The sequence below is a fragment of the Lissotriton vulgaris genome, chromosome 9 (genome assembly GCF_964263255.1).
Source record: "Lissotriton vulgaris chromosome 9, aLisVul1.2, whole genome shotgun sequence".
Lineage (NCBI taxonomy): Eukaryota > Metazoa > Chordata > Amphibia > Caudata > Salamandridae > Lissotriton > Lissotriton vulgaris.
The window spans coordinates 1,241,161,950-1,241,186,134 of NC_141697.1; the positions used below are offsets into that span (position 1 = coordinate 1,241,161,950).

A 24,185-nucleotide genomic window follows, 5' to 3' on the forward strand; every position below is an offset into this window, starting at 1 on the left:
TACATCACATCCAAGCCACTCAGCATACCACTAAACAGCAGTCACTCAGACCTACACATCCCCACAGACACTCACTGACCCTCTCCTCCAGGCTTTAATAATACACACCTTACAGTCCAGTCATCCAGGGCCCCACTAACTGGTAGTCACTCACACCTGCACATCCCCAAAGACCACCACTAACCCCTCCTAAAGGGACTTACAATATACCTCACTGTTCAGCCACTCAGGATACCTCTAACCAACAGTCACTTACAGCTTTACATCTCCACAGATACTAACTGACCCCCTCTTCCAGACACCTACAATGCATCACAGTCCAGCCACTCAGAATCCCACTAACCGGCTGTCACTCACACCAGCACATCCCCACAAATACTAACTGAACCCCTCTGCCAGGCACTTAGAATGCATCACAGCCCAATCATTCAGATTACCACTAACTGACAGTCACTCACACTACCACATCCCCACAAACACTAACTGAACCTACTCTGCCAGGCACTTACAATATACACCTCACAGCCCCATTTACTCAGAATACCACTATCCGACAGTCAGTCACACCAGCACGTCCTACAGACACTCACTGACCCCCTCCTCCAGGCACTTACAGTATACACCTCAGCCACTCAGGACCCCACTAACCAGCTGTCACTCACACCTGCACATCCCTCAGACACTCACTGAACGACTCCAGGCAATTACAATATACACCTCAAAGCCCAGCCACTAAGTAAGCCACTAACCAACAGTCACTCACACATGCACATTTACACAGACACTCATTGAACCCCTCCTCCAGGCAGCTACCATGTACCTCACAGCCCAGCCCCTCAGGATTCCCCTAACCAGCAGTCACTCACACCTTCACATCCCCACACTAACTCGCTGAACCCCTTCTCCAGGCACTTACAATGCATTACAGCCCAGCTCCTCAGGACACCACTGACAGTTGCGCACGTCAGCATATCCCCACAAACACTCACGACACCCCCTGCCGGGCACTTACAATGCATTAAGCACAGCTACTCAGGACACCATTAACCAACAGTCACTCACACCTTCACATCCCTACAGGCACATACTGAATCCTCTCCTCCAAGCACCTACAATACCTCTCAGTCACACTGCATACCACTTGCACCTGCACATCCGCACAGAAGATACTCATTAAACTCCTCCAAGCACTTACAATATACACCTCCCAGCCCAGCTACTCATGATACCACTAAACGACAATCACTCACACATGCACCCCCTTACACACACCAAAACATGCTGCACTTCCAGTAACTAACACAGGCCACTCAGTACATGACTGACAGTCTACTCCCAACAACACTCATTCACCAAAACGTATTAAACTAATTCTCTGTTTACTGACAACAGCACCCACAAAGCCACTTATAACATCCTTCATCCAGAAATACCTTACTAAAGCAGTCCTTCAGCCACACTTGGCAGAGCACACACACTGGCCCCCAAGAACAGTCCCCCTCAGACCTACTAAACATTTACACCAGACACTCTATACAGCATCAAGACACTTAAATCACAAAGCAACCGTAAGTACTCATGCCTCGACTCACCACAGACCCTTACTATACCACTAACAACTGCACTCACCCAGTAAACCAGAATACCGGTCACCACAAGTGCTCAGTATGACACCGACCATAGAAACTCCAAACACTTAGCTCTACCATCCTCCAGTCACTGATTATGGTAAATGGCAGTGTGTCACACCAGCACATACCTAGTCACTCACAACACTGCTCACTCACAGGCACCTAAAACTCAATGCACCCTTTTCATTCACTATAGCACAAACTGACGCACTCACACTTATGCTGCCAATTTCATAGGACTACTAACTACAGTTCCTTGCTCAGGTCAGACACGCTGTCTGCAGGCCTTTTCTCAAGACACTCACTACACCACTGCCAAATACGTGAAATACCATTCATCCAGCCAGTCATACCACCACCCACAGCCATTCACAGCACCATCAAGCGAGAGCAACTAACATCATCGCTCATCCATAGCCACTGCAACAACACATATTCACAGTCAGTCACTGCACCGCTGAAGCAGAATCTCTCACCACATCTCTCATTGTCAGCTTCTTATGGCCGTACTCTTCACACCCACTCATTGCACCATCTACCTCTCCCACTCACTCGCACCAACCCCCTATATCACCAGCCCGCATAGATAATCTCAATACCGCTAACATACAGCCACTCACCCCACCACCCACACCAACCACACATATCACCAGCCAGCACAGATAAACCCAATAGCAGTAACCCACAGTAACGCACAGTCATTCAATATTCTTTCTCCACCCAATTACGCCAACCATGTTGTTCACCAGATGGCACATACTGCCACTAATTGCATTGGACACGTACAGCCTCTCAGGACACCATTTTTTGTCAACAGCCACGCAGCTCACCACTCAACCGGAACCTTTCACCATATCATTCAACAAGTCACCCATTACACCGTATCACACAGCCATTCAGCACGCCACAGGCCCACAGCCACTCACTACACAACTCACCAACAGCTACTCACTATACTACTGACCCATAACCACTAACTACACTTACAACACCTTTCATTAATAGACACACAAGGCCCCAGCCAATCATCCCACCATGCACAAATCCTCCTTGCTACATCACTCCTTTAGATACTCAGAAATAACCATCCCAGCAACCAGTTGAGCCACTTGCGACACCACCCACCAGGGCAACTTATTGCATCACTTACTGGCAGCCATACACAAATGCACCCACCCTCCTACCTAATGACTCCCTCTAGCCTTGACCTCACAACACAACTAACCACTGGCACTCGCGATAAAGCTTACCTCTGCCTCTCACAACACTCACTCATAGTAACTTCTAACTCTCTAACTCTGCCTTTCCACAAACCTTTACACCGCAGTCACTTCAAGTGCTTGAAACACCGCCAGCATCTAACAACAACACCCCATAGTCACTCACCATTCAAATCCATACATAGTGCGCCGACTACACCACACCACTCGTTAAATCATCAAAACACAGACACTTAATACAATGCTCGCCTGCTGCCATTCATTACGCCACCAACATTGGCCAGTCATGGCAGCCCACACCAACAATTACAAACTTCACCACTCACCCACAGCCATTCAATAAGCGTTCATCTAGAGCCACTAAGGGCGGAAAATCCGTTTCGCTCGCGGATTTTGCGGATTTTCGGTAAATTCGCAATCCGCGAGATCCGCGAATCTCCCGCAAAATCCGCAAATCCGCGAGCAGCGGATTTTATGGCTTGCTCGCACTGTTCGCGTGAGTTCGCGGCTTGCCAGTACAACTTCGCACCCCGCGAGTAAGTGCTAAATTGCAGAAATACGATCTTAGCAAAACTGAAACTACGTACCAGGTTCAAAAGTTCAGGCTCATCATTAGTAGCCATTTCCTGTAGCGCTTCCTGAGGGGCCCCTCCAGAGTTCAGTTGCCAGTTGCAACTATTATGTGACCCTGCTCTGAACCTCAGAATAGTTACACATATGCCACAAAGGTCCTGAATTACAGCTAAGGGAGACAAGCAGGAGCCAGGCTGGAAGTTAAAATCCATTAATCAGCCCCTAATTCATTATTGTCAGTTGGGGCAGGGCAGGTGTTGTAACTAATTTTGCAACAATGAAAGCACTTAGCAAGTGCAAAAGATCACTAATCAGGAAGCACTAAGGAAGCAGGTGCCAGCTAAAAAAATATTCTGTGACACATTAATCAGCCCCAAATTAATTCAGGTCACTTGAGGCAGGGAAGGTGTGCTTTGCTTTGCCGAAAATAATGTACACTGGACAACCAGAGGGTGTGGTGATGAAACAGAGGGTGGCATGGGTGGGCCAGAGGGTGGCATGAGTAGTCAGAGAGTGGCAGTGGTGACAGAGAGTGGCAGTGATGAAGAAGAGTGTCCCAAACAGGCTGGACACGTAGAAACAACAAGTTCGCAAAACTTGCGACCCGACAGGTAAGTTCGCAAATTGCGAAATTGTAAAAACCCTCGCGAACTGGCAGAAACACGCGCGAACACAAAAAAAAATCCGCAAATTCGCGGGAATTCGCGGATTTTGCGGATTGCGAGTTCGCAAATCCGCAAAATTCGCGAACGCGAGATTCGCAAAATTCGCCCATGCTTAAGCCACTCCCTAAACCCCCAACTACTCATCCCACCGACATTATCCAGTCTAAATACAACCCTCCAACAAGGTGCTACATCACTCAAGCACATTACTCACTACACCACCCTCCCACGTCACCTCTCATACCCGTTGCTCCACATCTTACCCTAACTCATAACAGCCAGCAACTATGCAGCTCACTCCACCACTCACATCAGAAAGTGATGCTAGCACTCATCCAGCGATGCACCACTCCGCTCACATGCTTTCTGTTGGTTTGTGGTGTTGCTGTCTCTGGGATGGTCCCAGTGTTGTGATGAGCTTCTTGCTGGTCATTCAGGTGGGGCTTGGTGTTGGGACGTTCCTCCTGTTTGACTGCAGTGCTGGTCACTCATTCGTTAGTCAGGTGCTGTGATCTTCTTGATCTCAGGCTCTCGTTCAATCAGAAGTGGGCCCAGTATTGTGATCGGGGGCTTGTATAATAAGGGGGGACATACAAGTATAAGATGCAGAGTTAACAATGTGGTTGTACTGAGTTGGAGCCTACAGGGGGCATATTATCAAGGACGGCGTTAAAAGTTGTCGCCGGTTTAGCGGCAGGAACTGCTGCTAATGCGGCGAAAATGGGATTGATAATATGCCCTTGAGAATTCCAATAAAAGCCCAGTTTACCACCAGAACATGAGCTTCTATTGGAATTCTCAAGGGCGTATTATCAAGCCCATTATCGTCGCTTTAGCTGCAGTTTTCTGCTGCTAAACCTGTGATCATTTTTAACGTCGTCCTTGATAATATGCCCCCATGTTTATAGGTTTCTGACACTAATACCTCCGTGAGACAGGTGTCTGTAGAGATTATATACAGGCCAATGCAAGATTGCACATTTCTAACCGTATGTCAATGGTTTTCAGAATGCGTATATAAGAGCCGTCCGCAAATGCCTCTCTTACGAATCTCCCTTTGTCTCCAGGGAGAGGTCAGCCCCTGCAAGTACCCCTTTAGGAGTCAATGGTTGCCTTTCTTACATCGTAACTCAAGGTTGTCTCTTCGCTATCAATACGTCAACGACTACCATGACCTGCTGGACTCCCACTACCACCCGTGGCGGAGGCCACAGGTCACCATGATCCAAGGCTGCAGCAAGAGGTGCTTCTCAACCACCTGGACCCCAGAGTGCTGCAAGAACCACTACGGGAGGGAGTGTCGCGGTGAGCAGAGATCCACCATCAGGCAAATGCCCCTGAGAAGAAGCTGTGTGTTCAGTGCCCTGGATGGTGCTTGGAACACATGATTGTTGTGAGCGAATGTTTCGGGCTATTCGTAGTCGGCCAGCAGTTCCAAATAGTGCAGAAAGAAATGAGGTGATCAGCTACACCAAGTCCTCGCCCAGCTTGCAACTTCTTGCACAGACAATATAGCGTCTAAAAAAACGAATGCACATACAGTTTAGAAAGAATACAAGAATAGTTCCTTAATATATCTAATTTGCTAATATTTTTTTTAAAAAAGCCATTTGAAACTCAATATTTACGCCACGCTTCACCTCAAAGAGAAAGGGTCAATGATTCCAGTGATCCAGAGAATTCCAACTAGAACCTTTACTAAATAAAACAAAGATGTACATGAACACTAATAGAAACTAAGGGGCATATTACCAAGGGTGGTGATAGGCAATTATCGCCGGTTTAGCGGCCGTTTTCAGCCACTAAGCGGCGATAATTCTATTGCTCGATTAGCAAGCAGTCGCTAACTGATGTTAGCGACAGCTTTTAGGCGATAGCGAGCGGTTTGGGGCCCGCTTTGCATGTCAGCGATATTTATCGCTAATGACATGCAAAGTGGGCGTACCCAACCTGTTAGCGACTGAAAGCAGTCGCTAATGTCGCTATTGCCTATTCGCAAGGCAGGTGTAGCGATGGAAATTTTCCCGCTATCGCCAAAAACCAACGCTTGCTCAGACCAGTTCTTAGCCATGTTATCCAATGGGAGGTGGATAATATGGCTAAGAGCATTTCATCGCTAATGCGTGAATATCGCTGTATTATCAGCGATATTCACGCATTTCACCGCTATCGCTGGATATTTTAGCACAATGGAGAAAAACATTGGTAATACCATGTTTTCTCCGCTAAGATATCCAGTTATAGGCAGCGATAAAAAAATCGTCGCTAAGCCTATTTAGCAATAAATATTGCTACTTGTTAGTAATATGCCCCTGTATGTTTTGATAGTGTTTCGGTTTCTATATATGATGCCAAGAGCCTTCTTCAGGAAAGACTCTCCCCTTAAGGTAACCAAAGGGGGAACAAAGCATCTAAAATCTCATCAGATTGAGTGAGGGAAGAAATAAAAGGTGTATCTGTTCCTGTCACATCATGTTAATTAAAGGAGCCATGATTCTACTACGCCATAATGTTGGCGAGACCAAAATCTGCAAATGTTTGAAGGCAACCGTATTTACCACTATGTTCTGCTTTGCTGCTGGATACCTGGTCAGTCGCGGTTGCGCTCATCCTTTCCCGGCTGGATTATTGTAATGGCCTCCTAGCAGGCATTAAGAAGTCCTCACTAAAAAAATTACAAACCGTTCAACACGCAGCGGCCAGGCTCGTCCTGAAACTCCCCCGTAGGTCTTCGGCCACTGCAGCCCTTAACGCACTCCATTGGCTGCCCCTCCACAAGAGAATCTTGTTTAAGCTTTTAGTCACCGTCTTTAAAGCTAACAAGTGTACGGGCCCAGCTTACCTGATCAAGCGCTTTCAGCATTATACTCCAACTCGCTGCTTGAGGTCATCAGGCGCTAATTTCATCTCTGAACCCCAAATCAAATTAAAAACAAAGGGTGGAAAGACCTTTTCATTCCTTGCTGTTAGGGCATGGAATCGCCTCCCCCCTAATCTTAGGCATGCCCCCTCAGAAAGCCTTTTCAGGAAATCCCTGAAGACATGGATTTACTCTCAATCCGACTCCTCAGTTCTCGCAGCTATCTGATCCATGCTATCCAAGTAGATCTGCTGTGGGCCCAGCGCCAAGATGCTCCCTCCGGAGCGAAAGAAGCGCTTTACAAAAACCAATAAATATCAAATATCAAATGGTCACTGTTTTCAACGGTCAAACACTGGCAGTGCCATGATGCGACTCATTTGCAGGGTAATTTCAATAAATTCCAAGAACCGTCTTTCACACATGGGGGATCAGTGGATTGGAATACAAACATATACATATTGGAGATACACGTGCAAGAGAGAAAAGAAGCCACTTGATCATGGCATTATTATATATCTGTTGTGCTGGCGTGGAGAGCTGTGGCGGTGATTTTCTGATTCCTTTTGCTGATATTATTATTATTATTATTATTATTGCATTTATTGAGCGCACAGCTACCCGGAGCTTTCCCGGTGCTTGCCTTGGGAACCCGTCCTGGCTTTTCCCTGTGAGATCGCCCCTACAGGGCATCCCCAAGGTGAAAGCCAGGCATCCCGCCACAGGGGGCCGTTGTGGAGATTAAGCAAGCTTAATGCCTAGAGTTGCAGAGTGAGAACCCATGATTAGGTCAGGCACCGAAGCGAGAATTATCGAGTCCGTGGACATTTGAACTCAAGACCCTGCCGCGTCGGGAATTGAACCCTGGTCCCGGGTCTGACCTCAGCTTCCGGGTCTGCCTGCTCTACACCGTGAGCCACACTTCTCCATTGACTGCTGTGACAGTAACAATGCTTCCTGCAATGACGGGTAACTCCTGTGTTAGAAGTTTTCATGTAGGGGCAGTGTGTACATACCTCCTGTGCTGCAGACTGAGTGTGGGACAGGGACTATAACTCCTGAGTTGGGGTGCAGACAGGGAGGGCATACCTCTTAAGCAGATGTTGAGCATTGGGTTGTTTCTGTTGTCTCATGTGCTGCACATTGCGTTGCAGATGTTTCTTAGTGTTGCGTTGCCCTTGCACTACGCTAGATAACGCAATTGCGATGCAACACTAAATTCAGATTTACTAATAAATGCAAGCCCACTTTGCATTGCCGGCAATACTTGGTTTGCTGGACAAACACAAGGCAGTCCAAGTCGCAGCCTCGTGTTACTCTGCACCAGGGAGGCGTGTCCTGTGAACCGTGGGTGTACCCATGGATTCTCACCCATTCCCAGATTTACCATGAGTCGTAGATGTGGTTCTGCGTCAGCATCGTACGCCTCCCCACCAGAGGCACAACAAGGAGAAATATCTTTATTTCTGCACATCTCTACCAGCTCAAAAAGCCTGTGGGGATTGTTTTTGTACAGGAAGGGGTCCCCACCTGTATGAAACGAATCTTGCCTACAGTGCAGACACGCTTGCACCATGGCGCAAGGGTGCCAGGGTAAGGAGAGGACAGGAATGCACCATATCATTCAGGCAGCACAGTGCAGCAAGGTGTCTTGTGTTGCGTGAAAGTTTGATCAATCTTGGCCTGTGCGTCTTGCAGCACCTCTAGAACTTGCGAGCGGCTGTCGATGGTCACCGGTATTTTGTGCTCTTCTGTTTCCAGCATGCCCTGGAGGACTGGAGAGCCCGTGCAGTAATCATGGAGAGTGCAAAGATGGAATCAGCCAGTCCGGAGAATGCGTCTGCTCTGAAGGCTTCAGTGGGACGGCTTGTGAGCTGTGTGAGCCAGGAAGATACGGCCCAGCCTGTTTAGGTAAGTACGCTGGCATAGGCCTATAAACTCAAACATGTGGCAACTTCTGAGCTGTATGAGCCAGGGAGGTGCGGCCCAGCCCTCCTAGGTATGTACACTGCTACATCCCTATAACCTCAGACATGGGACATCTTGGGCCTGAGTCACAGAACTAACTTAAGAAAAAATCCTAAACTTACTACTTTTGGTATTCACAGAAGTTAGGATTTTGTCTTAAGTTTGTCTTAAGACAAACTTAAGACAGACTTAAGACAGACTTAAATTAGGTTGTTGTCTTAAGTCTGTCTTAAGTCTGTCTTAAGATAAACTTTTAAAACAAAATCCTAACTTCTGTGAATACCAAAAGTAGTAAGTTTAGGATTTTGTCTTAAGTTAGTTCTGTGAATCGGGCCCCTTGTGAGCTGTGTGAGCGGGAGAGGCACCGGCTTCCTACGTATGTATGTACACCAGACATGGGACTCCTTGTGTGCACTCTAAAAGATGTTACTCCTGCCATGGGGCTGCATGTGATCTAAGCAGGCACAGCACAGCATGTCTAGGTTTCAATATTGTTATGCTGCTGTAAATTAAGACAAGTGTCTGCATGTAAGCAGGAGAGGTACAGCCAAGGGTGTCTTGGTGTGTATATGTTTACTGTTAGTCACCTGGAACCAAGCCTTTAGAACTGGCCGTGAGCTGGTGAGCTACAGCCCTACCTGCTCAGTGGTATTCATTGTTCTGTGTAGGAAAGTTACCCTTTTTGAGATGGTCAACCCCATTTTTTGCCTGGTAACTAATGTGATTTTGACTGAGAGTGCACGGATTCCTTGCTAATCAGGTCCCCAGTGCCAGATCTCTTTCCCTAAACTGTACGATTGTTCCCCAATTGGCAAATACATTTAGCAACCCCTGTAAATGCCTCGTAAATGGTACCCCTGGTACCTAGGGCACAGAGGCCACAGAAGGTTCCTACGGGCTGCAGCACGTATTGTGCCACTCAAATAAATCCCTCAGCACCACCATGCAAACTGCTATTGCAGGCTGCGTGCCATGGTGCAGAGAAACTTGAAAATATGACATGGCACACCTCCTGTGTGCCATGCCTTGACACTGCATGCAGTGTAGGTAAGTCAGTCCTACAGCCCAAGGAAGGGTGCACTATACTACATGTGTGGACATATCTGAATGAGCGGATACGCCCCTGCAATGTCTCAGTCGACTCTTATATTGCAAGTGAACAAGGAAGCCATTTTAAGTCATGTGCTGAACACTAGTGTTCACAAGTTCCCCAGCTACATGATGACTTCACTGAAATCTTTGGTGTTTGGTATCAAACACCTCGTATTAATAAACCCACATTGATTCCAGTGGATTCATTATTACATATACCCAGAGGGCACCTTAGAAGTGCCCCCTGAAAATGTACAAGCCTCTAGTGTGCCTGCTAACTGGTATAGACCAGCCTGACCCCACAGGCAGGTTCCCCACCCTATGTTGGTGACAGCCAGAGATCTCTGAGGGCAGAAGCCTGCTCTGGCCAGAGATGTTGCCACCTCCTCCAAGCAGGAAGGCTAGCAGCAGCAGCTCAAGACAGGAGGCTTGAATGGCCTTTATCACCCTTTGATATGTGATCCAAGGCTTCCGCAGACAGGGGAAATGCTACCCCCCCCAGGCCCATTTGACACCAGAATAGGCAGAAAAATTAGATCGTCATGAGGCATGTCCCCTATCAGACTTTCTTCGACCCTTAAGGTGGGCTACCCAATGTGGGCACAACTTTTTGAATTCCACCATCTTAATTTTGGCAGAATTAGGTTCTTTGGGTCAGGGTGATTTCCAATTCCCACAAGAAGTGGTCATATAGTGGGCATAGTCGCCCTAAATGTAAGCAGCCCATTGGCTACTTCCTGTCATTCCCCTTAATGCTCCTAAATTGAGTATTTAGGTGGAACCCCTTACAGCAGGAACTTAGATTTGACTGATACAGAAAAGGAGAACACCGAGAGCCACAAGAAAAAGCGAGAACTGAAGACTGCTGTGAATTATTGTCGCCAAACCCTGCCTGCCGCACTAAGCCTTAACAATCACAACCCAGTGACTTGTGCTGCAGCTGAACTGCTGCCAGCACTTCGTAAATTGCCAGTAAGTCTCCCTTGGAGTAGAGGCGCTACTCTCCTGCAGTCCGCAGGCACAGAAATGCAAAGTCCGGCCCACCATGTTGCCGCTCCCTGGATAGCCTGGCACAGCACCATCCCAGGAAGAGGGCCCTGTGCTCCTGAAGGTCAGATTGGTCCCCCCAAAAAGTGAGAGGACACCAGGACCAACTGGAGATGCACAGGGCCAACATAAAGGATACCCGACCCCTTGCAACAAGCCAAAACCGTGAGAGTGAAGTAGGCACTCCAGCGACTCCGGTACAAAGCAGCTATCGAGGAATGTCAGCATCGCAGAGACCCACTCCCAGAGTGATGTAGCTGTCCTGATTTTTGCACCCTCAGCTAGAGGGAGACCCCTCCCCACTGTTCTTCTCATTTCTTCCTGTGGTGCTAGGATCTGGCCAGAGGGAGCATGCGCTCCACTGATCTCATTCCTTTCTGTGGTGCTAGGATCTGGCTAGTGGGAGACGGTGATCCACGGATCTCATTCCTTCCTGTGGTGCTAGGATCTGGCTATTGGGAGACGGTGCTCCACAGATCTCATTCCTTCCTGTGGTGCTAGGATCTGGCTAGTGGGAGAAGGTGCTCCACGGATCTCATTCGTTCCTGTGGTGCTAGGATCAGGCTAGTGGGAGACGGTGCTCCACTGATCTCATTCCTTGCTGTGGTGCTAGGATCTGGCTAGTGGGAGACGGTGCACCACGGATCTCATTCCTTCCTGTGGTGCTAGGATCTGGCTAGTGGGAGACAGTGCTCCACGAATCTCATTCCTTCCTGTGGTGCTAGGATCTGGCTAGTGGGAGACGGTGCTCCTCGGATCTCATTCCTTCCTGTGGTGCTAGGATCTGGCAAGAAGGAGGCGGTGCTCCACTGATCTCATACATTTCCCATGGTGCTAGGATCTGGCTAGAGGGAGGCGGTGCTCCACTGTTCTTCTCACTCCTTCTGATGGTGCTAGGATCTGGCTAGAGGGAGGCGGTGCTCCACTGGTCTTCTCATTTCTTCCTGTGGTGCTAGGATCTGGCCAGAGGGAGACGGTGCTCCACTGATCTCCTTCCTTCCTGTGGTGCTAGGATCTGGCTAGAGGGAGACGGTGCTCTATTGATCTCATTCCTTCCTATTGTGCTAGGATCTGGCCAGAGGGAGCATGCACTCCACTGATCTCATTCCTTCCTGTGGTGCTAGGATGTGGCTAGTCGGAGACGGTGCTCCACGGATCTCATTCCTTCCTGTGGTGCTAGGATCTGGCTAGTGGGAGACGGTGCTCCACGGATCTCATTCCTCCCTGTGGTGCTAGGATCTTGCAAGAAGGAGATGGTGCTCCGCTGATCTCATAAATTTCCCGTGGTGCTATGATCTGGCTAGAGGGAGACGGTGCTTTTCTGGTCTTCTCATTTCTTCCTGTGGTGCAAGGATCTGGCCAGAGGAAGATGGTGCTCCACTGATCTTTTCACTCCTTCTTGTGGTGCTAAGGTCTGGCTAGAGGGAGACGGTGCTCCAATGATCTTCTCTTTCCTTTCCGTGGTGCTAAAATTTGACCAGAGGGAGACAGCACTCTACTGATCTCATTCCTTCCCATGGTGCTAGAATCTGGCTAGAGGGAGGCGGTGCTCCACTGTTCTTCTCACTCCTTCCGATGGTGCAAGGATCTGGCTAGAGGGAGACGGTGCTCCACTGATCTTCTCATTCCTTTACGTGGTGCTAAAATCTGACCGGAGGGAGATGGTGCTCCACTGATCTTATTCCTTCTTGTGGTGGTAGGTTCCTGCTAGAGGGAGGTGGTGCTCCATTGATCTTCTCACTCCTTCCGATGGTGCAAGGATCTGGCTAGTGGGAGACGGTGCTCCATTGATCTTTTCATTCCTTCCTGTGGAGCTAGGATCTGGCTAGATGGAGGTGGTGCTCCACTGATCTCATTCCTTCCTGTGGTGCTAGGATCTGGCTAGATGGAGGCGGTGCTCCACTGATCTCATTCCTTCCTGTGGTGCTAGGATCTGGCTAGTAGGAGACGGTGCTCCACTGATCTCATTCCTTCCTGTGGTGCTAGGATCTGGCAAGAGGGAAGCAGTGCTCTACTGATCTCATACATTTTTGTGGTGCTAAGATCTGGCTAAAGGGAGGCGGTGGTCCATGGATCTCATTCCTTCCTGTGGTGCTAGGATCTGGTTATTGGGAGACAGTGCTCCACTGATCTTCTAATTCTTTTCTGTGGTACTAGGATCTGGCTAGTGGGAGACGGTGCTCCACGGATCTCATTCCTTCCTGTGGTGCTAGGATCTGGCTAGTAGGAGACGGTGCTCCACTGATCTCATTCCTTCCTGTGGTGCTAGGATCTGGCTAGTGGGAGACGGTGCTCCACGGATCTCATTCCTTCCTGTGGTGCTAGGATCTGGCAAGAAGGAGGCGGTGCTCCACTGATCTCATAAATTTCCCATGGTGCTAGGATCAGGCTAGTGGGAGACGGTGCTCCACTGATCTTATTCCTTGCTGTGGTGCTAGGATCTGGCTAGTGGGAGACGGTGCTCCACGGATCTCATTCCTTCCTGTGGTGCTAGGATCTGGCTAGTAGGAGACGGTGCTCCACTGATCTCATTCCTTCCTGTGGTGCTAGGATCTGGCTAGTGGAAGACGGTGCTCCACGAAACTCATTTCTTCCTGTGGTGCTAGGATCTGGCTAGAGGGAGGCGGTGCTCCGCTATTCTTCTCACTCCTTCCGATGGTGCTAGGATCTGGCTAGAGGGAGGCGGTGCTCCACTGGTCTTCTCATTTCTTCCTGTGGTGCTAGGATCTGGCCAGATGGAGCCTGCGCTTCACTGATCTCATTCCTTCCTGTGGTACTAGGATCTGGCTAGTGGGAGATGGTGCTCCATGGATATCATTCCTTCCCGTGGTGCTAGGATCTGGCTAGAGGGAGACGGTGCTTTTCTGGTCTTCTCATTTCTTCCTGTGGTGCAAGGATCTGGCCAGAGGAAGACGGTGCTCCACTGATCTTTTCACTCCTTCTTGTGGTGCTAAGGTCTGGCTAGAGGGAGGCGGTGCTCCACTGATCTTCTCTTTCCTTTCCATGGTGCTAAAATTTGACCAGAGGGAGACAGCACTCTACTGATCTCATTCCTTCCCATGGTGCTAAAATCTGGCCAGAGGGAGGCGGTGCTCCACTGTTCTTCTCACTCCTTCCGATGGTGCTAGGTTCTCGCTACAGGGAGACGGTGCTCCACTGATCTCATTCCTTCCTGTGGTGCTAGGATATGGCCCGAGGGAAGCGGTGCTCCATTGATCTCATACCTTACTGCGGTGCTAAGTTCTGGCTAGAGGGAGGCGGTGCTCCACTCATCTCATTACTTCCTGTGGTGCTAGTATTTGGCTAGAGGGAGGTGGTGTTCCACTTATCCTATTCTTTCCTGTGGTGCTAGGATCTGGCCAGAGGGAAGCGCTGCTCCACTGATCTCATTCATTCTTGTGGTGCTAGGTTCTGGCTAGAGGAAGGTTGTGCTCCACTGATCTTCTCCTTCCTTCCTGTGGTGCTAGGATCTCGCCAGAGGGAGGCAGTGCTCCACTGATCTTCTTAGTCCTTCCTAGGATGCTAGGTTCTCGCTACAGGGAGACGGTGCTCCACTGATCTTCTCCTTCCTGCCTGTGGTGCTAGGATCTGACCAGAGGGAGGCGATGCTCCACTGATCTCATTCCTTCCTGAGGTGCTAGGATCTGCCCAGAGGGAGATGGCGCTCAACTGATCTTTTTTACGTCCTTTCTCTGGTGCTATGTTCTGGCTAGAAGGAGGTGGTGCTCTGCTGATCTCATTCCTTCCTGAGGTGCTAGGATCTGGCTAGAAGGAGGCGGTGCTCCGCTGATCTCATTCCTTCCTGAGGTGCTAGGATCTGGCCAGAGGGAGGCAGTGCTCCACTGATCTTATTCCTTCTTGTGTTGCTAGGTTCTGGCTAGAGGAAGGCGGTGCTTCACTGATCTCATTCCTTTTTGTGGTGCTAGGTTCTGGCTAGAGGGAGACGGTTCTCCACTGATCTTCTCCTTCCTTCCTATGGTGCTAGGATATGGCCAGAGGGAGGCAGTGCTCCACTGATCTTCTCAGTTCTTCATATGGTGCTAGGTTCTCGCTACAGGGAGACGGTGCTCCACTGATCTCATTCTTTCTTGTGGTGCTAGGATCTGAATAGGAACAGGCGGTGCTCCTCTGATCTTCTCCTTCCTGCCTGTGATGCTAGGATCTGGCCAGAGGGAGGCGGTGCTCCACTGATCTCATTCCTTCTTGTGGTGCTAGGTTCTGGCAAGAGGGAGACGGTGCTCCACTGATCTCATTCCTTCCTGAGGTGCTAGGTTCTAGCTAGAGGGAGACGCTGTTTCACTGATCTTCTCATTCCTTCTTGTGGTGCTAAGGTCTGGCTAGAGGGAGACGGTGCTCCACTGATCTTCTCATTCTTTCCGTGGTGCTAAGATCTGGCCAGAGGGAGCATGCACTCCACTGATCTCATTCCTTCCTGTGGTGCTAGGATGTGGCTAGTCGGAGACGGTGCTCCACGGATCTCATTCCTTCCTGTGGTGCTAGGATCTGGCTAGTGGGAGACGGTGCTCCACGGATCTCATTCCTCCCTGTGGTGCTAGGATCTTGCAAGAAGGAGATGGTGCTCCGCTGATCTCATAAATTTCCCGTGGTGCTATGATCTGGCTAGAGGGAGACGGTGCTTTTCTGGTCTTCTCATTTCTTCCTGTGGTGCAAGGATCTGGCCAGAGGAAGATGGTGCTCCACTGATCTTTTCACTCCTTCTTGTGGTGCTAAGGTCTGGCTAGAGGGAGACGGTGCTCCAATGATCTTCTCTTTCCTTTCCGTGGTGCTAAAATTTGACCAGAGGGAGACAGCACTCTACTGATCTCATTCCTTCCCATGGTGCTAGAATCTGGCTAGAGGGAGGCGGTGCTCCACTGTTCTTCTCTCTCCTTCCGATGGTGCAAGGATCTGGCTAGAGGGAGACGGTGCTCCACTGATCTTCTCATTCCTTTACGTGGTGCTAAAATCTGACCGGAGGGAGATGGTGCTCCACTGATCTTATTCCTTCTTGTGGTGGTAGGTTCCTGCTAGAGGGAGGTGGTGCTCCATTGATCTTCTCACTCCTTCCGATGGTGCAAGGATCTGGCTAGTGGGAGACGGTGCTCCATTGATCTTTTCATTCCTTCCTGTGGAGCTAGGATCTGGCTAGATGGAGGTGGTGCTCCACTGATCTCATTCCTTCCTGTGGTGCTAGGATCTGGCTAGATGGAGGCGGTGCTCCACTGATCTCATTCCTTCCTGTGGTGCTAGGATCTGGCTAGTAGGAGACGGTGCTCCACTGATCTCATTCCTTCCTGTGGTGCTAGGATCTGGCAAGAGGGAAGCAGTGCTCTACTGATCTCATACATTTTTGTGGTGCTAAGATCTGGCTAAAGGGAGGCGGTGGTCCACGGATCTCATTCCTTCCTGTGGTGCTAGGATCTGGTTATTGGGAGACAGTGCTCCACTGATCTTCTAATTCTTTTCTGTGGTACTAGGATCTGGCTAGTGGGAGACGGTGCTCCACGGATCTCATTCCTTCCTGTGGTGCTAGGATCTGGCTAGTAGGAGACGGTGCTCCACTGATCTCATTCCTTCCTGTGGTGCTAGGATCTGGCTAGTGGGAGACGGTGCTCCACGGATCTCATTCCTTCCTGTGGTGCTAGGATCTGGCAAGAAGGAGGCGGTGCTCCACTGATCTCATAAATTTCCCATGGTGCTAGGATCAGGCTAGTGGGAGACGGTGCTCCACTGATCTTATTCCTTGCTGTGGTGCTAGGATCTGGCTAGTGGGAGACGGTGCTCCACGGATCTCATTCCTTCCTGTGGTGCTAGGATCTGGCTAGTAGGAGACGGTGCTCCACTGATCTCATTCCTTCCTGTGGTGCTAGGATCTGGCTAGTGGGAGACGGTGCTCCACGAAACTCATTTCTTCCTGTGGTGCTAGGATCTGGCTAGAGGGAGGCGGTGCTCCGCTATTCTTCTCACTCCTTCCGATGGTGCTAGGATCTGGCTAGAGGGAGGCGGTGCTCCACTGGTCTTCTCATTTCTTCCTGTGGTGCTAGGATCTGGCCAGATGGAGCCTGCGCTTCACTGATCTCATTCCTTCCTGTGGTACTAGGATCTGGCTAGTGGGAGATGGTGCTCCACGGATCTCATTCCTTCCTGTGGTGCTAGGATCTGGCTAGTGGGAGACGGTGCTCCAATGATCTTATTCCTTCCTGTGGTGCTAGGATCAGGCTAGTGGGAGACGGTGCTCCACGGATATCATTCCTTCCCGTGGTGCTAGGATCTGGCTAGAGGGAGACGGTGCTTTTCTGGTCTTCTCATTTCTTCCTGTGGTGCAAGGATCTGGCCAGAGGAAGACGGTGCTCCACTGATCTTTTCACTCCTTCTTGTGGTGCTAAGGTCTGGCTAGAGGGAGGCGGTGCTCCACTGATCTTCTCTTTCCTTTCCATGGTGCTAAAATTTGACCAGAGGGAGACAGCACTCTACTGATCTCATTCCTTCCCATGGTGCTAAAATCTGGCTAGAGGGAGACGGTGCTCCACTGTTCTTCTCACTCCTTCCGATGGTGCTAGGTTCTCGCTACAGGGAGACGGTGCTCCACTGATCTCATTCCTTCCTGTGGTGCTAGGATATGGCCCGAGGGAAGCGGTGCTCCATTGATCTCATACCTTACTGCGGTGCTAAGTTCTGGCTAGAGGGAGGCGGTGCTCCACTCATCTCATTACTTCCTGTGGTGCTAGTATTTGGCTAAAGGGAGGTGGTGTTCCACTTATCCTATTCTTTCCTGTGGTGCTAGGATCTGGCCAGAGGGAAGCGCTGCTCCACTGATCTCATTCATTCTTGTGGTGCTAGGTTCTGGCTAGAGGAAGGTTGTGCTCCACTGATCTTCTCCTTCCTTCCTGTGGTGCTAGGATCTCGCCAGAGGGAGGCAGTGCTCCACTGATCTTCTTAGTCCTTCCTAGGATGCTAGGTTCTCGCTACAGGGAGACGGTGCTCCACTGATCTTCTCCTTCCTGCCTGTGGTGCTAGGATCTGACCAGAGGGAGGCGATGCTCCACTGATCTCATTCCTTCCTGAGGTGCTAGGATCTGCCCAGAGGGAGATGGCGCTCAACTGATCTTTTTTACGTCCTTTCTCTGGTGCTATGTTCTGGCTAGAAGGAGGTGGCGCTCTGCTGATCTCATTCCTTCCTGAGGTGCTAGGATCTGGCTAGAAGGAGGCGGTGCTCCGCTGATCTCATTCCTTCCTGAGGTGCTAGGATCTGGCCAGAGGGAGGCAGTGCTCCACTGATCTTATTCCTTCTTGTGTTGCTAGGTTCTGGCTAGAGGAAGGCGGTGCTTCACTGATCTCATTCCTTTTTGTGGTGCTAGGTTCTGGCTAGAGGGAGACGGTGCTCCACTGATCTCATTCTTTCTTGTGGTGCTAGGATCTGAATAGGAACAGGCGGTGCTCCTCTGATCTTTTCCTTCCTGCCTGTGATGCTAGGATCTGGCCAGAGGGAGGCGGTGCTCCACTGATCTCATTCCTTCTTGTGGTGCTAGGTTCTGGCAAGAGGGAGACGGTGCTCCACTGATCTCATTCCTTCCTGAGGTGCTAGGTTCTAGCTAGAGGGAGACGCTGTTTCACTGATCTTCTCATTCCTTCTTGTGGTGCTAAGGTCTGGCTAGAGGGAGACGGTGCTCCACTGATCTTCTCATTCTTTCCGTGGTGCTAAGATCTGGCCAGAGGGAGACGGTGCTCCACTGATCTCATTCCTTCCTGAGGTGCTAGGATCTGACCAGAGGGAGATGGCGCTCCACTGATCCTTTCAGTCCTTCCTTCGGTGCTAGGTTCTGGCTAGAGGGAGATGGTGCTTCACTGATCTTCTCATTCTTTTCCGTGGTGCTAAGATTTGACCAGAGGGAGACGCTGTTACACTGATCTCATTCCTTCCTGAGGTGCTAGGATCTGACCAGAGGGAGACAGCGTTCCACTGATCTTCTCAGTCCTTCCTAAGGTGATAGGGTCGACCAGAGTGAGGCGGTGCTCCACTGATCTCATTACTTCCTGAGGTGCTAGGATCTGGCTAGAAGTAGGCGCTGCTCCACTGATCTCATTCCTTCCTGAGGTGCTAGGATCTGACCTGAGGGAGACAGCGCTCCACTGATCTTCTCAGTCCTTCCTGAGGTGATAGGGTCTGACCAGAGTGAGGCGGTGCTCCACTGATCTCATTCCTTCCTGAGGTGCTAGGATCTGGCTAGAAGGAGGCAGTGCTCCGCTGATCTCATTCCTTCCTGAGGTGCTAGGATCTGGCCAGAGGGAGACAGCGCTCAACTGATCTTCCCAGTCCTTCCTGAGGTGCTAGGATCTGGCCAGAGGGAGACGGCGCTCCACTGATCTTTTCAGTCCTTCCTTTGGTGCTAGGTTCTGGCTAAAGGGAGACCGTGTTTCACTGATCTTCTCATTCTTTTCCGTGGTGCTAAGATTTGACCAGAGGGAGACTCTGATCCACTGATCTCATTCCTTCCTGAGGTGCTAGGATCTGACCAGAGGGAGGCAGTGCTCCACTGATCTTCACATTACTTCCCATGGTGCTAGGATATGGCTAGAGGGGAGCGGTGCTCCACTGATCTTCTCAGTCCTTCCTGTGGTGCTAGTGTCTGGTTAGAGGGAGACAGTGCTCCACTGATGTCATTCCTTCCTGTGGTGCTAGGATCTGGCCCAAGGGAAGTGGTGCTCCATTGATCTCATACCTTCCTGTGGTGCTAATTTCTGGCTAGAGGGAGGCGGTGCTCCACTTATTTCATTCCTTCCTGTGGTGCTAGTATTTGGCTAGAGGGAGGTGGTGTTCCACTGATCTCATTCCTTCCTGTGGTGCTAGGATCTGGATAGAGGGAGGCGGTGCTCCACTGATCTCATTCATTCTTGTGGTGCTAGGTTCTGGCTAGAGGAAGGTGGTGCTCCACTGATTTTCTCCTTCCTTCCTGTGGTGCTAGTATCTCGCCAGAGGGAGGCAGTGCTCCACTGATCTTCTCAGTCCTTCCCAGGATGCTAGGTTCTCGCTACAGGGAGACGGTGCTCCACTGATCTTCTCCCTCCTGCCTGTGGTGCTAGGATCTGACCAGACTGAGGCGATGCTCCACTGATCTCATTCCTTCCTGAGGTGCTAGGATCTGACCAGAGGGAGAAGGCGCTCCACTGATCTTTTTATTCCGTTCTCTGGTGCTAGGTTCTGGCTAGAAGGAGTCGGTGCTCTGCTGATCTCATTCCTTCCTGAGGTGCTAGGACCTTGCCAGAGGGAGGCGGTGCTCCACTGATCTCATTCCTTTTGTGGTGCTAGGTTCTGGCTAGAGGAAGGCGGTGCTCCACTGATCTCATCCCTTCTTGTGGTGCTAGGTTCTGGCTAGAGGGAGACGGTGCTTCACTGATCTTCTCCTTCCTTCCTATGGTGCTAGGATCTGGCCAGAAGGAGGCAGTGCTCCACTGATCTTCTCAGTCCTTCGTATGGTGCTAGGCTCTCGCTACAGGGAGACGGTGCTCCACTGATCTCATTCTTTCTTGTGGCGCTAGGATCTGACTAGGAACAGGCGGTGCTCCACTGATCTTCTCCTTCCTGCCTGTTATGCTAGGATCTGGCCAGAGGGAGGCGATGCTCCACTGATCTTATTCCTTCTTGTGGTGTTAGGTTCTGGCCAGAGGGAGACGGTGCTCCACTGATCTTCTCATTCTTTCAGTGGTGCTAAGATCTGGCCAGAGGGAGACGGTGCTCCATTGATCTCATTCCTTCCTGAGGTGCTAGGATCTGACCAGAGGGAGACAGCGTTCCACAGATCTTTTCAGTCCTTCCTTCAGTGCTAGATTCTGGCTAGAGAGAGACGGTGCTTCACTGATCTTCTCATTCTTTTCCGTGGTGCTACGATTTGACCAGAGGGAGACGCTGTTCCACTGATCTCATTCCTTCCTGAGGTGCTGGGATCTGACCAGAGGGAGACACCGCTCCACTGATCTTCTCAGTCCTTCCTGAGGTGATAGGATCAGACCAGAGGGAGGCGGTGCTCCACTGATCTCATTCCTTCCTGAGGTGCTAGGATCTGGCTAGAAGGAGGCGGTGCTCCGCTGATCTCATTCCTTCCTGAGGTGCTAGGATCTTGCTAGAGGGAGGCGTTGCTCCACTGATCTTCTCATTACTTCCCATGGTGCTAGGATCGGGTAGAGGGAAGCAGTGCTCCACTGATCTTCTCAGTCCTTCCTGTGGTGCTAGTGTCTGGTTAGATGGAGACAGTGCTCCACTGATCTCATTCCTTCCTGTGGTGCTAGGATCTGGCCAGAGGGAGGCGGCGCTCCACTGATTTTCTCAGTCCTTTCTCTGGTGCTACGTTCTGGCTAGAAGGAGGCGGTGCTCTGCTGATCTCATTTCTTCCTGAGCTGCTAGGATTTGGCTAGAAGGAGGAAGTGCTCTGCTGATCTCATTCCTTCCTGAGGTGCTTCTATCTGGCTAGAAGGAGGCGGTGCTCTGCTGATCTCATTCCTGCCTGAGGTGCTAAGATCTGGCCAGAGGGAGGCGTCGCTCCACTGATCTCATTCCTTCTTGTGGTGCTAGGTTCTGGCTAGAGGAAGGCGGTGCTCCACTGATCTCATTCCTTCTTGTGATGCTAGGTTCTGGCTAGAGGAAGGCGGTGCTCCACTGATCTCATTCCTTCCTGTGGCGCTAGGATCTGACCAGAGGGAGGCGGTGCTCCACTGATCTCATTCCTTCCTGTGGTGCTAGGTTCTGGCTAGAGGAAGGCGGTGCTCCACTGATCTCATTCCTTCTTGTGATGCTAGGTTCTGGCTAGAGGGAGACGGTGCTCCACTGATCTTCTCCTTCGTTCCTATGGTGCTGGGATCTGGCCAAATGGAGGCAGTGCTCCACTGATCTTCTCAGTTCTTCATATGGTGCTAGGTTCTCGCTACAGGGAGACGGTGCTCCACTGATCTCATTTTTTCTTGTGGTGCTAGGATCTGACTAGGAACAGGCGGTGCTCCACTGATCTTCTCCTTCCTGCCTGTGGTGCTAGGATCTGACCAGATCGAGACGGCGCTCCACTGATCTTTTCAGTCCTTCCTGTGGTGATAGGTTCTGGCTAGAGGGAGGCGGTGCTCCACTGATCTCATTCCATCCTGTGGTGATAGGTTCTGGCTAGAGGGAGGCGGCGCTCCACTGATCTCATTCCATCCTGTGGTGCTAGGATCTGGCTAGAGGGAGGCGGTGCTCCACTGATCTTCTCCTTCCTGCCTGTGGTGCTAGGATCTGACCAGATCGAGACGGCGCTCCACTGATCTTTTCAGTCCTTCCTGTGGTGATAGGTTCTGGCTAGAGGGAGGCGGTGCTCCACTGATCTCATTCCTTCCTGTGGTGCTAGGATCTGGCCAGATCGAGACGGCGCTCCACTGATCTTTTCAGTCCTTCCTGTGGTGATAGGTTCTGGCTAGAGGGAGGCAGTGCTCCACTGATCTCATTCCTTCCTGTGGCGCTAGGATCTGACCAGAGGGAGGCGGTGCTCCACTGATCTCATTCCTTCTTGTGGTGCTGCAGGTGCAGGGGATTGAGGCAACCTGAGCCAGTAGATAACACACCCCTGTTTTTCCCTTTTTTCCAGCCTGTAATTGTACTGAGAATGGAGCCTGTGACGAGGGGGTTTCCGGGGGCGGAACCTGTTACTGCAACGAGGGGTGGACGGGGCAGTCCTGTGAGATCCAACAAGGTACGTGTGTGTGTCGAAGTGAAACAGTCTGTCTATCTGTCCATACTGTGCATAGGCTCCTCCCTGGAGAGTCAGAGGCCGCTCTTCCCATTCTTTGGTGGCAGAGGGGGAGGGGCTCACTTTGAGTTAACAAAGCTGTGCCTGCCTGTGAGCGCTGGGTCAGTGTGATACTTGAATGTACTTGTTACAAGCAGGAAGCAGGGGTTGGAGTCTGGTCAGTTCTGCCTTCTCAGTTCTTTATTACAGTTTTTTGGTTAGTCAATCTGGGGCCGATTCACAGAACTAACTTAAGACAAAATCCTAAACTTACTCCTTTTGGTATTCACAGAAGTTAGGATTTTGTCTTAAGTTTGTCTTTAGACAAACTTAAGACAGACTTAAGACAGACTTAAGACAAAATCCTAACTTAAGTCTGTCTTAAGTCTGTTTTAAGACAAACTTAAGACAAAATCCTAACTTCTGTGAATACCAAAAGGAGTAAGTTTAGGATTTTGTCTTAAGTTATTTCTGTGAATCGGGATCTCTCTGTTTGTTCTTGGTAGAGATGCTCCCCGGATCATTATTGGGGCATACGCTGCTGAACTCAAATGGAAATGAATGAATGCAATAGCTAGGAAATAAGTAATTGACTCCAAACATGTATTTTTCGCTGTTTTGCATCTTTGATAATATAAATATTCCGCTTGTACTTGTCCCTTCTCACACAGAGGTGCTGCCCGTGTGTTCTCCGGCCTGTGACGTCAGCGCCACATGTAGAGCAGATAATGTCTGCGAATGTCACCCCTACTACGAAGGCGATGGGTGGTCATGCACAGGTAGGCTCAGAGATGTGGTGAGGGCCCCATCATGCGTGCAGCTCTCCTCTTTTTTTTCATTTTTGTGGTATTATGTAGCACAGAGCCAGTCGTACACTCGCTTTACGTGTTCATTAAAGCCCTGGAATAACAACCTCTTTGTACAGTTCTGCATTCTGGCAGGACCTACCTCCAGATGCCCCTCACAACCTTCTTGTAATGATCATCAGCCGCTGAGAGCACCTTCCTGCACTTTCTACATTAAATGTAGTAATTACAAAGGTGATCAATGTCCCACAGAGAATCATAGCGCCTAGAATCTTCACTCTTAGTACATATTCTCCAAGGTCCCCTTGCTGGAACTTGTAAATGAGACTTTGATCTTTCTGCAAACCGTGCACAGGAGCTGCCACAAATACATGTGCCCCACAACACACTCCTCAAGCACTAGGGCTTCCAGGAGGTTTCATTAAACTGGGTTTAGAAGTTGGAAGGGGCCAGAGAGAGAAGTGAAGACAGGGATTTGAGTTCATGCATCTTCTGCATCTCATGAATTCACTCTCCAGGCTTCAGCTGGTCTGAAAGGCCTTTCCTTGCGGTGGTTCTCATTCCTTGTGGGCAGAC

At 50.2% G+C, this 24,185-nt stretch overlaps 1 protein-coding gene across 1 annotated transcript in view; it reads left to right on the forward strand.

The window, feature by feature from the left end:
* STAB1 (stabilin 1) overlaps positions 1-24,185 on the forward strand; it is a 756,575-nt gene that overhangs the window by 624,037 nt on the left and 108,353 nt on the right. The window contains exons 56-59 of the mRNA XM_086939405.1: positions 5,157-5,394; positions 8,711-8,860; positions 22,663-22,767; positions 23,475-23,582. Coding sequence (XP_086795531.1) covers positions 5,157-5,394; positions 8,711-8,860; positions 22,663-22,767; positions 23,475-23,582 — 601 coding nt within the window. The remainder of the gene's footprint in view (positions 1-5,156; positions 5,395-8,710; positions 8,861-22,662; positions 22,768-23,474; positions 23,583-24,185) is intronic.